Here is a 14347-nt window from a genome sequence, read left to right as displayed (position 1 = left end):
AATCAGCTAAAAATAAGAATAAGAAAAACGATCGATTTTTTCGTATAACTTCTAATGCAGCGTAAAAATAACATAGATATAAATAGAATTCTTGCTCTTTTATTACAAATATGTAAAGATTTTGACGAATAATTATTAATGTCGAAATATACATATATATATGTTACATTTTCGTCATATATTGTAAGAATAGCGATAACCCTGTGTTTTTGTTTTAATTATCTTCTCTTAGCAATCGTTTAGCATATAATAAGTTACATTGCGAGTTGTTCTTGCGTAAGAGCACGTCATAATCAGTGATAAACACTCTCATTAATGCACCACCATGCAATAAATTGATCCGCTTCTTTTGTCTGATTTGCATTGTTATAACAATTCACAAATTGTTCTCATTGGAACAATATTTGTTTTCGAACCGTAAAGATGTTTACAGACTCGTGGCGAAATAGTGTTGCAACTGAGAGTTGTGGGAGACACAAACAGTTCGTCGGGCCCGGCTTTTGAACCTCGTGCGACCGTTTTGCGATAAGATTACATTCATTTTCCTTTTTTTTTTTTCTTTTACGTAGACCCTAACAAGGTTTACAGTAAGACACGCTGAAGTTCTCATTGTCGATGATGCAATATTGATAATTTTTGTAAGTAGTGAAGTTTATGTCACGCATATCGCTAACGTGATCGAAGATTTTCCTGATCACCGGTGGAAAACTCGGCACATTGGCAGCGGCCGCGATCTCGTCGTAGTAAGCCCATTGCCTGTCTTTGAGTTTATTGATATGTCTCAGCTAACAATGAAGAAAGTAATTATTGTAATGTAATGTCATCTTTTTTAGATAAATTTATGCGCTAGTATATCACATGTATGTATATTATATTATGTTTCTTTTTTAAAAAAGAACAACTTTTCGCTATTCTACCACCACATTTCTTAAGATGCAACTTTTTTTCTATCGCGGAGACATTGGAGAAATTAATCGCGAATCTTACCTGAATGCCTTGCTCCAATAGTGACTTCTTCTCGATCTCGTATTCCTCGCGCATTCTTTGCGGCGATGGCAATTGAATACGGCCTTCGAGAACTGCGAGAATGTATTGTGCTTGAATGTGGAACATTGGGAATGGTACCACGATCGCTGGTAAACCCATGAAGAACAGACTCGTGTAATCCATGTGCACCAGATGTTTGTAGATGGGTTCCACGTGGTTATCATCCGTACGTATCTCAACTTTAGTTGACATAAAGGGATACGTGAATTTGTAACCTGACAAAAATAAATTATTATAAATAATGAAAGTCGAGTTTCATTAAATATTCCGAATATATTGAGTCGTTACCAGTGCAATATATGAAACTGTCCACTTCCGCCGAGGAGCCATCGCGGAAGATGAAGACGTTTCCTTGGATGGATTCGATATTGGGTCTTTGCTCGACGTTGCTCGACATCTTCGAGTTAAAATGTTCCGTCCAATTATGACTTAAATACACCTAAATTAATAACAGAAAGGTTACGTTAAATTATGGGTATTATTCTGTATATGTCATTGCTATATCTATACAACAAGATTTTATAACTTTTAATAACATTATAAATCGATTACCCAATATTATTCCCAAATATTAGAAATAAAAAAAAGAGTTTTTCTTTTACATCTGGCGAAAATAATTAATGATAGGGAGAGTACGTACTTTGTCAGCGTATTGTGAGACTTCCATTGCGATATCAATACCGGACCAGGACGCGCCGAGTATGCAGACCTTTTTGCCAGCATATATCTCCGGCATTCTGTATTGATGACTGTGAATGCATTCACCGTGGAAGCTTTCGATACCTGGAGTATGCGGAACATGACCGATAGTGTAATGACCGTTGCACAACACAACGGCATCAAAAGTTTTAGTGGTCTCTACTTTGGATTCCAAATCCTTGTATGTCACCGTCCACAGCGTCTGGCCGTTTTTCAAAATCTCCGGCTCCACGTTTTTCACCAGGGTATTCAACTGAAAAAGAAAAATCAAAAATCAAAAATAATAAGCTATAGTGCGAAACTTTGCTCTTCAAACTGACGAAGAAATGTTTTTATTATGCTTCTTCTTACTTTCATATGTCATATATTTAAATAGAACAAATAGATAAGAGATAAATTATTTCGATTTTTTGAGTTTCACAGTTTATATAATTCAAGAACTCACTTTAATGTAAGGATAGAGATTGAACTGTTTTGCATAGTCCAAAAGATATTCCCTTATTAGACTATGATGAGCAAAAGATGGACCCCCCTGATTTTTAAAGGGAAAATCAGGTATCTGCATTATTTCCTTCGGTATATTTGTCCTGTAAGAGAAATCAGAACATCGCACTTTCTTAGATGATTCCTCTCATATTGAGGTGATCACGTGCGCAATTTTTATTAATATAAGGTTCAAAAGATACGACGACCCGAGATGCGATAAAGAAAGTTGCAAGTTGTATGTATGTATATGTGTATTCAACTTGAAATAAACTTTAAGCTATTTTAAACTTTATACTTGACAGAGGTAGAATACAAATTAGATAAGATGACTTTCTCTTTGCGCATTTTATATAATTAAATTATATTTTATTTATAAGATAATGAAAAAATATACGTTTAAAACGTTTCAGAACGATATGCGCTCATATGTTTAGAAAAATATTTTCGATTTTATTTTGCCTCATCTGGCAAGTTTTTAATTTAATAAAATAAATTTTTCAGTGCTAATAATAAAATAAAGTTAATTATTAGAGAAGCTGAAGTTTAATATATTTTTCAATTTTTAATTGTATCAAATTGTAGCAAATAGGAGGATAAAAAAAGATATATGAGAAAATAATGCTGTACAAAACATTAACAGATATGTAGAGGATTAAATCAATAAGTGTAACAATTTGATCAATTTCATATGTAAACATTCTTTTATATCTACATAAGTTTTGACCTGCACCACCGACGAGATACTATTAGCTCGTCGATGCCTGCACCTTTGTTGATTGATTCGATATCTAATTTATTGTGTCATCATCGACGCATTCGTCTTCTTTCCGGAATTGATCGTCAAGAAACGATCGTTTCGTTAATATTAATGTATCATATAGTGTATCGTTTATCGATAAAGTTATCGCATTTATATATTAGACTGGGTGTTACGCATGTATATGCGTGTGAGAGTTTACGCGTATGTCGTTTATATATCCTTATTTCCGAAACTTCTTATTGTCCTATTCTATCGAGGATCGGTGAAAGAAAGAGGAACCGGGTAGAATCCGATATCATTTAAATAATGTCATTTTACTTATCGAAATATCGTACATATACTAATTGTAAGATATAGAATCTACATATAAGTCTATAATGTTTAGCTTGAAAGAAGCTCGATGAAAATCGATTTATAGTGTTTCAATTATCTATGCGTATACGAAAATTATACAAATCTTTTTGATAAGTCCGTGCATGCTAATATAATATAATGATCTAATGATGCAACTCTGCCACTAAACAATCACATTTCACGAAGTCGCCAAGTCCTGTCTCCTTAGCGCGTGCTACTGATGCAATTCTGCTCATTTCTTCATAATAATTATATATAATCGTCATATCCCCTCCCCTCAATTATATATTATATTAATTTTTTACATTTTAATTGAATCGTTTGAATGTTAAAAATATATAACTCTAAAAATCTGCCGTTCTTTATTTATGATAATCTAAAACACGTTCAAAAAATTACTAAAATCTAATGTTAAGTTAATGTATGTTTATTTAAAATTTATTTAGTATTTATTTTAATCTAATTTTCTGGAGTTATGTCCTTTCACTCGAATGCACGATAATCTATATTTACATTGTGCATAAAAAAGGTTCAATTAATTTTTTATGATTAAGAAATAACGATGCTAGGAATGTTTCCGAGATGAGATATGTGTTTCTTATTTATTCGATTAATATGTTATCTATAATTTATACGAACCTAAGATTCTTATACATGCTGCTGTGAATCAAAAGTCCGTGCTTATCGAGATGCGTTTCGTCAGTGTACACCCATGTACCACCGATATGGTCAGTTTGTTCGAACAGCATTAGACTGTAAATATCTAATCTGGACACCATATGACGGGCCACCACCAAACCGGCCACTCCACCACCGATAATAGCGATTCTCGTCTTACTACTCGGCATTGTTTTCTTTTACTCTCTTTCAATCTAAAGAAATGATATTATTTGTACTCTAAAACACTCTCGATCGAAAAGGTATAACTGAATAAATAAATCTCAAAGTATACATACAAGGTGTCCCATGACTTGAGGTCCATACATTAAGGGTGTGTTATTGAAGTCATTTAGAGTTGAAATTATTTAATAAACATATGTCCGTAAATGCTTCCTAACAGAATTACAACTATTGAAAGTTGATTTGAAGATTTGAAAAAGGAAAGAAAAAAGACACTTAATTTAACTTGTTTAGTTACACAAATGTATTACAAATTCTGTTCAAAATTATCTCCTGCAGATTTAATACAAAGTCTTGCCCTTCACACATTAACTTTCAATGATTTTAGTTCTGTTAGGAAGCATTTGCAGACATATGTTTATTAAACAATTTCAACTCTAAATCTTCAATAAAACACTCTTGATGTATGGACCTCGAGTCATGGGACACCCTGTATATATACAAAGTAAAAATATACTTTTGTAAGAATACAGACGGTAATATTACATACGCTTTACGTTTTCTTCTTTCAGAAAAGATTTAGTAACGTAATAAAATAACTTTCAAGATATAAATATTGAAATGAGTAAACAAATTTGTCGTATGATAATTTTATCAGCAACTAATTAATAAATAATTATTTAATTAAAAGTTACCCGAGATTATCTTTACGTTTTCTGATTTTTATTCGTCGATGTAAAAATATATAAAAACTATATAAAATATTAAAATATTTTGCTAGCAATATTGTCTTCTCTCTTCGATCTGATCAGAACTTAGGAACGGCACACGATGTAACACTGGAGATAAACACGATTTTTCCTGAACTGGTTCGGCTAAAGGCTGGATTAAGACTGTCGAGATGAAAGCAAGTCCAAGTATTGCACTCTTGTGTTTACCCGGTCTCCCCACGCTAACTAAGCTTACATATGGGAAGTGTTTTTTCTTGGCGAGTTGCGGCGTGCGACGTATCCCCTTCTTCTGATGAAATCGCGGCGAAGTTTATAATCAGCACTGACCTGCGGGGCATCCACGAGAGTCGGCACATGGTTAAACATTCATTAATAAAAGTGTAAGTTTCGCGGCAAATTTTGGGGTCATCGTGACTTAATACGATAAGGAGATATGTACGTATCATATTTGCAAATATAATTTTAGGATTTATGGCGCAACGGGAATTTGAAAGATATAAATCTTGCAACTTTGAGTGTTATTAAATCAAAAAGACACTTAATTTTCACTTAATTTTTAATAGACTAAGAGAAATTATATTATTTATATATATTTAGCACACAAATATAAAGATGAAGTTTTACTATAACTGTTTTGTGTAAGTAAATAAATTTTATTAAAATTTAAAAAAATATGATTTCGTATAGTGCACTGGAAAAATGCATACAAAACTATCTATCATATTTACAAATTGCGGATCTCTTATAATAGTCAGCGTTTGAAGAATATTTGGAAAGTTTGAATATTATCAAATAATTAATTTAAGAGCTCAAAAAAGATCATGTCAATATTGTAATTCTAAACTTTTTCTATTCTATGCTAATTTCATGTTTCATTAATACATTTTATCCGATACGTATCACAGATGTAAGGTAGTATAGATTTTGCGCGACGAATCATGTGTGTGTGTTAAAATTTATTATTAAAATATTAGAACTACTTGCACTCTCTCTTTCTCTCTCTCTCTCTCTCTCTCTCTCTCTCTCTTTCTGATCTTATTCGTATTCAGATAGTAATTTTGTAGCTTGCTCCTATAATCAACGACACGCAATTAAATATAGAAAAAAAACGGAAAAGAAACATGCTGATAAGTGCTACAGTTTTAATGTGACAAGTGAGAAATAACGTGGTAGGTTTCGTCATATCTGTTACAACAGGCGAAATTCGCAGCAAAACGGTTATTTTTCTCCAGCCGTATGTTAATATTACTGTAATTAGTTCCTGATTATTGAGAGATTGCCGGTCGACCACGATTAAAAAGCACCAAACAAGAAATGCGAAAGGGAAAACGCCCGCTCGATTGCCGATCTCCTTCAGTCCGTTCAAAGTAATTCTGACTAAAAAATATCACGATTCAATTAGTTGTCTTACTTGCATTTTGTAAATACTTGTTTTTCCAGTTCTTCTCCAGTTTTTCGAGTAGAAAGGAAGTAGAACGCGATGTTGCATCATGCTAACGGACGCACGTTTCGTATTCACGATTGACATTAAGAAAGATATTACGATTGATATAAATTTATTGATATAAATTATGATATTAGCTTCTCCTTTAAATTTCAAATCCTCTGGTTTCAAGATTTATTCACATAATATATAAAGATGGTAATATAAGTTAATATAAACGTGAGATAAGAATTGTCATATTCTTTAATACTGATTGCGAGAATACCTATTTATACTTTTATGTTGTTAATATATTTTTATTAGCTTAATATCATCTTTCCTTAAAATAATTGCCTTCATTTAATTACGACTTAAATATACTAAGAGTATACACATTCGCATATATAATAAATTTTATCATTTATTTTTGATACTCTCAATTGCTTATTGCGATCGCAAAGAGACGAGATATTGCGTCAACCGATGATGTTCTCTTTGCTTTCAGGTTCCTGATAAGCTAGTGTAATAAAATGTATTTTGACGAAAAAAGATACATAGGTACACACGAGATGCAAAATGCATTGCAAAGTTTATGCAGCGAAATCAAATATGTATAAATTATGCTATATATAAATTGCGAATTTAATTTGGTATTATTTTTTTGTAATTAATTATATTTATCGTACAAAACGCGTAGAATTCTACGATTTCTACATTATACCATTTATATCGTTATTATTTCAATATAATAAAATTTTAACGACATAATAGCGGAGCATAATATAACGCAATTGGGCGCAATGCATTTCAGGAGAAATAAAAGCGTTTCAGTACAAATACTTCTCATTTTTCTGCTTTAATTATACATTTTTTGAACGAGATTGTCCTTTGGGGAATGGCAAAATTCTTGCCTATCAAATGTTTTTCTATCTCTTTCTTTTATAGCTGGAAGACAGAAACAGAAACAGAAAAATATCTGAGCATAAAAATTTTTTTATCGCAGTTAACTTGATAAGATTTGATAGACATGCATGTTTAGCATATGTGGCGATTTTGTAATACTGTCATACAAATATCATTTATTATTAGAATTGCTAAAATGTAATGCTCATATATTTTTCACATGTTGCAAATTTTTTATTTTTAACAAGGCATGGCACAGAATTTTTTAAAATGTTCTGCAAATATCAAACATTATGTGATAATGATAACAAATTAATAAGAACGAGAGTAAATTCATTTTGATATAGATTACTTTTGAAAATGTAATTGTACATTGACGACATTATCGTTTAGAAATATGACTCTACCACGTATAAATATTGTATATAAATCTCTTTTGTTAAGAGAGTCAAAATATAGTGATCGAATAGATATAAAATATGTAAAGTGTTCAAATTTTTAAATTAATAATAATGTAGAAGCAAAATATGTATATATAATAATTAATTTTCATCGAAATATGTTCAAAATTAAATTGATTCAAATATTGTCATCGTAATGTGCAATTACATACGATAAAGATATAAACTTTTATTTCTCGAATATTAATATATTGTACTTTTTATCTCTCTTTCTCTCTCTCTCTCTCTCCCCCCCTCTCTCTCTCTCTCTTTTAAATTAATCATTCATAATTTGTAGCAAGATTGAAAGAAGCCGATTATAAATACTGAAAGAAAGATAGTGAATCATTTATCAAGTTTTTTTACTGGAAAACAGTTTCACTGAACAAATAATGATAATCCCTGTTTATAAAGAAATCTTCCGCTATGAAGGAAATAAATTTAGCTAATGTGTAGCTATTTCTTATTTTGTTAGAACTAACGTCTTATCAATTTATTTGTCACAATATTCTATTCCAGAAGTTTGCGTAATTTATGATGTTTCAGTCGGGCTCTGTTATATTTCATCATGATCATCTTGCAATATTAGATAAAACTAAATGTAGTTAATTATGCATAAAGAAATACATGTATATATATCTAAAAATTATATAAAATTTTTGATAAAGATTTCAAATTGGTTGCCAAATTCATAAATGAAAATAAAAAAGTATAAGGTTAATTGTGAATTGATCACCATTGTAAAGAATAAATATTATTTTTACTTCATCTGATGAGATTATGATTTGTTCTAGTTGGCTGTGTCGCGATGTACAATATATGAAATCAAAGTATTGAAGATAATTTATTCACGTAATTATTAGACGCGACTGATTATAGCGTGTGGTCCCTTGTCGGAATATATAGCTATCGCTTTCATAAAGCAATTAGAAATGTGATTGTATGAGAATATGATTAAAATTTCAATTAAAATATATTGATGCAGGGAAACAATGCAAGCTTTATTTATCGGCAAAATTGAATAAACGATTATCTTTATATGCGATGCTGTTATTATCAATATTTTCTGCAAAAAGTAATCTTTTTTTATCACTGTTATATCACAGTGAAATTTAATGCAAAATATTATTATATCAGTTGTATATAAATTACTTTATTAGAAAGAAGTTCCAAAGATTTTTTATAATTTATAATTCTTTTCATGTTGAAGAATTTAACTTATAATTATCTTAAAATCCACTGGATTACAGTTCAATAAAAATGTAAAATTTAAAAGAGAAATATTTAATCTGCTACAAATTAATTCGGATTTCTATACAAATTAATCTTTTATTTTTCAATAAATTTTAGTTTTCTAAAAATTTAATTTTATTATATCAATTTTGTTTTATTTAAATTTAATTTTATTATATCAATTTTGTTTTATTTAAAATATTGAACACCGATATTAATACATTCATTATATTAAGTTTAATAAAAAAAATTTATAGTTATAATTTGTATATATAATATATTTATTGACAGTATTCAATGATGTAACATAATTAAAAGAATCTGCACTATATAAATAATAATATAAACATAAAATTATATTCATCTCATAATTGTATTATTTTTATATTTGACAGTTTATAAAACTGACACAAAAAGATTAGATTCTAGCTTGCTGAATCTTATTTTATCGACAATATTCAGAGAAAGAATTATACCCACGAAGATCAATGTTATTTTGATGATTTATTACTGTCTGATAATTCACATCTCATTATCAGTAATATTTTCAAGATGTATCGATCTCTTCTTTCTCTCTCTCTCTCTCTATTTCTACTTTATAAATATATTTTATAAAAATTTATTTTATAAATCTTGAAATAGAAACCTTAAACGAAACCGACGAGATTTTTCTGCACTGTGATTCTTTCTGCAAGCTTCATATTAATACAATGAAAACAAATTTAATTATGGTTAATGTAATAGTATGCGTAACAAATTAACTTGTCCTAATAATTAAAACGAAACAATATATTCGATCATGTACTTGTATCTCCATCGCAATTGTTAATGATTTACGTCTAGATAAATATTGGTTGTAGTAGTTTCCATAAATTTTCAGCGATCACGCGAGCTATTTGCAGTGCAACTGGAAACGTCATTGTTTCGTGCACGAGTCCAATGTGATACGAGAAAAGATAGATTTATTTGTTCATGATACGTATGTACATTCAGATGCATAATGTCTTATCAAGGGATGGAATAAGATCTCGTGGGCGTACTAAAAATATGTAAAATTATACGTATATGATAGAGAGAGAGGATGAGAATATATTCTCATTCTATGTGTTGTTATTATTAATAAATAACACGAATGATAGATATATTACATGCTTATATTAATGACATAGTAACTAATTATTAAGAGAGAATGTATATATGTGACATGAAATAAAAACGTTAGCAAATTAGCGCGACGTTGTTATCTTTTTAATAATTCAAAATATGCATCTTATCATCAAATATACAGTAGATAAGCACAAATAAATTATGTGAATATGACTTTTCGATCATTTAAGATACTGAAAAATATCTTTTGTTAACATTACAAAATCGTTGCATCACAAGAATGTATAATATCAGAGTTTGAAGGTTTTTATGAAATAGAGACGCGTCGCTTATCATGATTTTTGCAAGGGTAGAGGATGTCTGCATAGATTTCTGCGGTCCACACGATTCTGCTCGAGGAACAGTCATGCAGTGTTTGCCGTGACACTAACTGATTAACACATACGTAACAAAGATCAAGAAGGACTCATATTTGCTATAAGATAAATTCGTATTATTAAAATGAGAATTCACTTAAATATTAAATAAGAAAAGTGGATATAACACAAAAAATAAAATTTGCATCTTGTAACTTGTAACGAATCACACATCTGAAATAAAATATTGTATGTGTAAGAATGTATTAAAATAAGTGATAGATTATAACAACGTGATCTTAATAAATGATTATTAATTAAACATCCAATGTTATTTAAGAAATAGCAAAAATGGGGAAAAGTAAGTACATTCAAAAAAATTTTGTTCCTATAATATACAATATTATTCGATAAAATCTTTTTTTATGATGTCTTAATATTTTAAATGTTTAATTATCGCGATGAACTTCTTTGATAAATATTTTTTTAATTGTGGATGTTATTGCAATTCATAAAATATCATAGAATATAAAAAATATTACTACAAATATTGTATCACACATGTGATACAATATTCCAATTATGTGATACAATCTTCCAATTTAATTCATTCTATAATATAATTAACTATTTTTAATTATTTTGTGTACAGTTGTTTCCGTAAAATCTGTTTTAAAAGAAAGGCTAATGTTAAAATATCAAAGAGATAAGATAATCATTATAATAAAATTCTTTAAAAGACAAAAAAAATATCGTACTTTACTTGTTACAGGCAAGGAATTGTTTACTTGCCGAGATGTTTTATGGTTCTTAGTCTTTTATGGCTTTGCCATTAATTATATGCTGCGATTAAACTTAAACCTTACCATAGTCGCAATGGTGCTACCACATTCGAAACCCACAGCGGTCGTGCAATGCAATGTAGAAAATAGTACATTACTCTGGACCAACGAAACGTCCCAGAATAATAACGTATCTTCTTCTTTCTCGATTACGAAGCCATCATCCAAAAATGTTACGGTATTTTGAAAAGATAATATATTTTTTCAATACACATTATATTTTTGTAATAAAAATTTATAAAATACATCTCCTTTAGTGTCGACCTTTTTCGGGGGTGTTTTCTTCAATATTCTTCGATATTCTGCAATTTTGTTTAGTATGAAGATCGATTCGCCTGGAACGAGTACGAACAGGAATTGATATTGGGTGCCTATTACTGGTTGCACTGGTTATTACAATTGCCTGGTGGTCTTCTAGCCAGGCGATATGGCACGAAACTTGTATTCGGTTTAGGAAATTTATTAACGGCTCTTTTAGGATTTCTCATTCCTTATGCGACGCATCTATACGCTTTGATAATTCTTCGAATGTTGCAAGGATTGATCGCGGTAAGCTACGTTCTTGCAAAAATTAGAAAGCAAATATTGATTGATTTTTAAAGTTTGCTTACATATCCAAAAATATTATTAATGTCTATTTTTATTTCAGGGAGTTATATGGCCCTCGATGCACGATATGACGGCAAAGTGGATTCCGCCAAACGAGAGAAGCAGATTCGTTACCGCTTATCTTGGTAAAATATCATGCAAACCATTTTCATACACATTATATATGTGAGACTGAGGTACAACGGGAAACAAGGATTTACACCTTTAAACTAATTTTCAGGAAGTTCTGTGGGAGCTGCGATTATTTACCCCTTGTGTGCAGCTGTCACCAGTTTTTTCGGTTGGAGTGCATCTTTCCACGTGACGTCTTTGCTAAGTATAATGTGGTGAGTGCATTTAGGGGATTGTTATTATTTCAAACTCGTAATGAGAGATGGTCTTCGGATGTTTTGCACATTGTTTTTCGATATGTGATTCAGTGATTTATTCGTCATAAATCGCAGGTACTGCTTATGGAAATTTCTTGTGTACGATTCGCCGCAGCAGCATCCGCGAATCTCCGACGATGAGAAAAATTATATCATGGACAACATTGCCAAATCTGTTAACGAAGAAGAAACGCAAATCCCTTGGAAATCAATAATTCTATCAGGACCGGTATGGCTCACTATTGCCGCACATTGGAGCAGTGCTTGGGGTTTCTTGACGTTGATGACACAGGCGCCGACTTACTTCAACTTCGTTCACGGTTGGAATATTAATACTGTAAGTTACGCATTTCGCGTATATAATCTTGTAATAATTATTTCTCAATTATATTATATTGAATCAACATCCGTAGATTGGATTATCATTATCTTTTTCTACATAATCATAATTCAAATCTCGATTATTTTTTCAGACTGGGATCCTGGCAGGAACACCGCACATACTCAGAACCATCTTCTCGTACTTCTTTTCCATCATGAGCGACTGGTTGCTACGTACGAAGCGACTGAGCTTGACGAATGTCAGAAAATTGGCCACCTTCGTTTGTACTGTTGTTCAAGGTATCTTCCTCATAGCTCTCGGATTTAGCGGATGTCATCCATTATCCGCGATTGTCTTCATGATGGCCGGCACAGCCGTTAATGGTGCCATGTCCTCTGCCACCTTCACAAACCTTATTGACCTCAGTCCGAACTACGCCAGCATCCTCCTCGGATTCGCTAACATGATCGGCACATGGACCGGTTTTATCTCGCCGGCAGTCGTTGGTATACTAACGAATAATAACGTAAGTTTAATTTGCACAAAGATTATATATGTTCGCACGAATATCTTTAAATTTTTTGTAATATCATTTATAAAATTTATAGCAAAATGTGGGACAATGGCGTTTAGTCTTTCTAATTGCTGCTGCCAATTCAATAGTAGGTGGTATCATATATATAATCTTTGGCACTTCAAAGGAGCAACCATGGAATCAATATGTTAAATTAAACTCGAAGGAACGAGAAATGCAGGAACTGACCACAGAAGCCATAAAATCTGATAATGGCACCGAGAAAGCAAATGATATTGAAAAAATAAATTTTATTAAAGAAAGATAATAAATCTTTAAAAAAATCTTATCGAGGAGCGGAAATATCATCTATCAACAATATTAATATATATATTGTATATTCAATAATAATATTATTAATAATACACATTCATACATACATAACTTAATTTTGGAATATTTGTCACAAAGCAATGAAAGTAATCTTACATTGTAAATAAATGTTAAATTATTTAAATGTGCTATAAGACATATGTTATGACTTAGATGCATTTCGACAAAATACACGTTTGACTCAATTAAATCATTCCATCTCCGCATGTGCACAATGTGTAAATTGCGGTGCACAAGTACCAGTAATAAAATCGACAAATTGATTATTTTTTACTCTATGGTTAATACCACGTTATTTTGTCTTACACGAAAAAATACCGGAATTATCACAGCTTCTTTTCTGCTGTGAAGCAGATTAAATACCAAGCCTTATTCTACTTTCTGGACCAACATCGTGCGGCTTTCTGATGAATTAAATATATTATCATTCTCGGACTTCTGATCATTACAATCATTCATATATGAAAGTATGCAGTGTTTTTTTAATTGTTGCACGTTCATTTTTCATAAAAATCATTCAATTCAATAGCGATATCTAAGTTTTTATAATCGCAATGAGATTTTTGCACTTTGTAATTATAATAAATATTATGAATTATAATAAAGAACCGATTTTTTTTGTATCACCGTTATATGGGCACTTTCCATTTCTTAATATGTAAGCTCGAATATCAAGATCTTATTTCCAGATTTTTCATAATAAATTTTCATGTTTTTATATCGGAAGACTAATTTACAAACAAATTATGTACGGACAAATGTGAAGCACACATTTTCTTAGGGAAGTTACAACGATTCGATATTCCAATAATCCTTTAATAATTATAATAATAAATAATTAAATATATAATTAAGTATAGCAAAACAAAATACATTTTGATAATATCTATAAAAATCAATAAAATATATATTTTTCAAAA

General features: G+C 30.6%; 2 protein-coding genes across 4 annotated transcripts; one reads left to right on the top strand and one right to left on the bottom strand.

Moving 5' to 3' along the window:
• Positions 1-530: 530 nt before the first annotated feature.
• LOC115234371 (flavin-containing monooxygenase FMO GS-OX3-like) lies at positions 531-5144 on the bottom strand. Of its 3 annotated transcripts, none has more exons than XM_029805405.1 (7): positions 4737-5144; positions 3986-4218; positions 2192-2333; positions 1688-1999; positions 1336-1486; positions 988-1262; positions 531-785 (listed from the first exon to the last, which is right to left on the bottom strand). In XM_029805405.1, exons 2-7 carry the CDS (start codon positions 4192-4194, stop codon positions 573-575), a joined length of 1302 nt encoding a protein of 433 aa, XP_029661265.1. In that variant the 5' UTR covers positions 4195-4218; positions 4737-5144; the 3' UTR covers positions 531-572. The 3 variants fall into 3 exon arrangements, with proteins under 3 accessions (XP_029661265.1, XP_029661266.1, XP_029661267.1); XM_029805406.1 differs by having other exon boundaries at positions 4882-5113; XM_029805407.1 differs by having other exon boundaries at positions 4898-5113.
• A 5258-nt stretch (positions 5145-10402) lies between these two features.
• Positions 10403-14338, top strand: LOC115234393 (putative inorganic phosphate cotransporter). The gene is made up of 8 exons (XM_029805440.1): positions 10403-10740; positions 11152-11399; positions 11540-11770; positions 11871-11955; positions 12051-12156; positions 12274-12535; positions 12672-13046; positions 13129-14338. The coding sequence occupies exons 1-8, from the start codon at positions 10731-10733 to the stop codon at positions 13360-13362; spliced, it is 1551 nt and encodes a 516-aa protein (XP_029661300.1). The 5' UTR covers positions 10403-10730; the 3' UTR covers positions 13363-14338.
• The last annotated feature ends 9 nt before the right edge of the window (positions 14339-14347 follow it).

Source organism: Formica exsecta, unplaced genomic scaffold (assembly GCF_003651465.1).
Source record: "Formica exsecta isolate Colony F162 unplaced genomic scaffold, ASM365146v1 scaffold2, whole genome shotgun sequence".
Classification (NCBI taxonomy): domain Eukaryota; kingdom Metazoa; phylum Arthropoda; class Insecta; order Hymenoptera; family Formicidae; genus Formica; species Formica exsecta.
This window is presented reverse-complemented; position numbering and strand designations above follow the sequence as displayed.

Excerpts from the sequence above, each read along its gene's own strand:
- LOC115234371 (XM_029805405.1), bottom strand. The coding sequence starts at position 4,194 with ATGCCGAGTAGTAAGACGAGAATCGCTATTATCGGTGGTGGAGTGGCC. Across the intron at positions 2,000-2,191 it reads ATCTCTATCCTTACATTAAA|TTGAATACCCTGGTGAAAAA; the intron begins GTGAGTTCTTGA and ends TTTCTTTTTCAG. Across the intron at positions 1,487-1,687 it reads TCTCACAATACGCTGACAAA|GTGTATTTAAGTCATAATTG; the intron begins GTACGTACTCTC and ends TTATTAATTTAG.
- LOC115234393 (XM_029805440.1), top strand. Across the intron at positions 12,536-12,671 it reads ACGGTTGGAATATTAATACT|ACTGGGATCCTGGCAGGAAC; the intron begins GTAAGTTACGCA and ends TTATTTTTTCAG. Across the intron at positions 13,047-13,128 it reads GTATACTAACGAATAATAAC|CAAAATGTGGGACAATGGCG; the intron begins GTAAGTTTAATT and ends TAAAATTTATAG.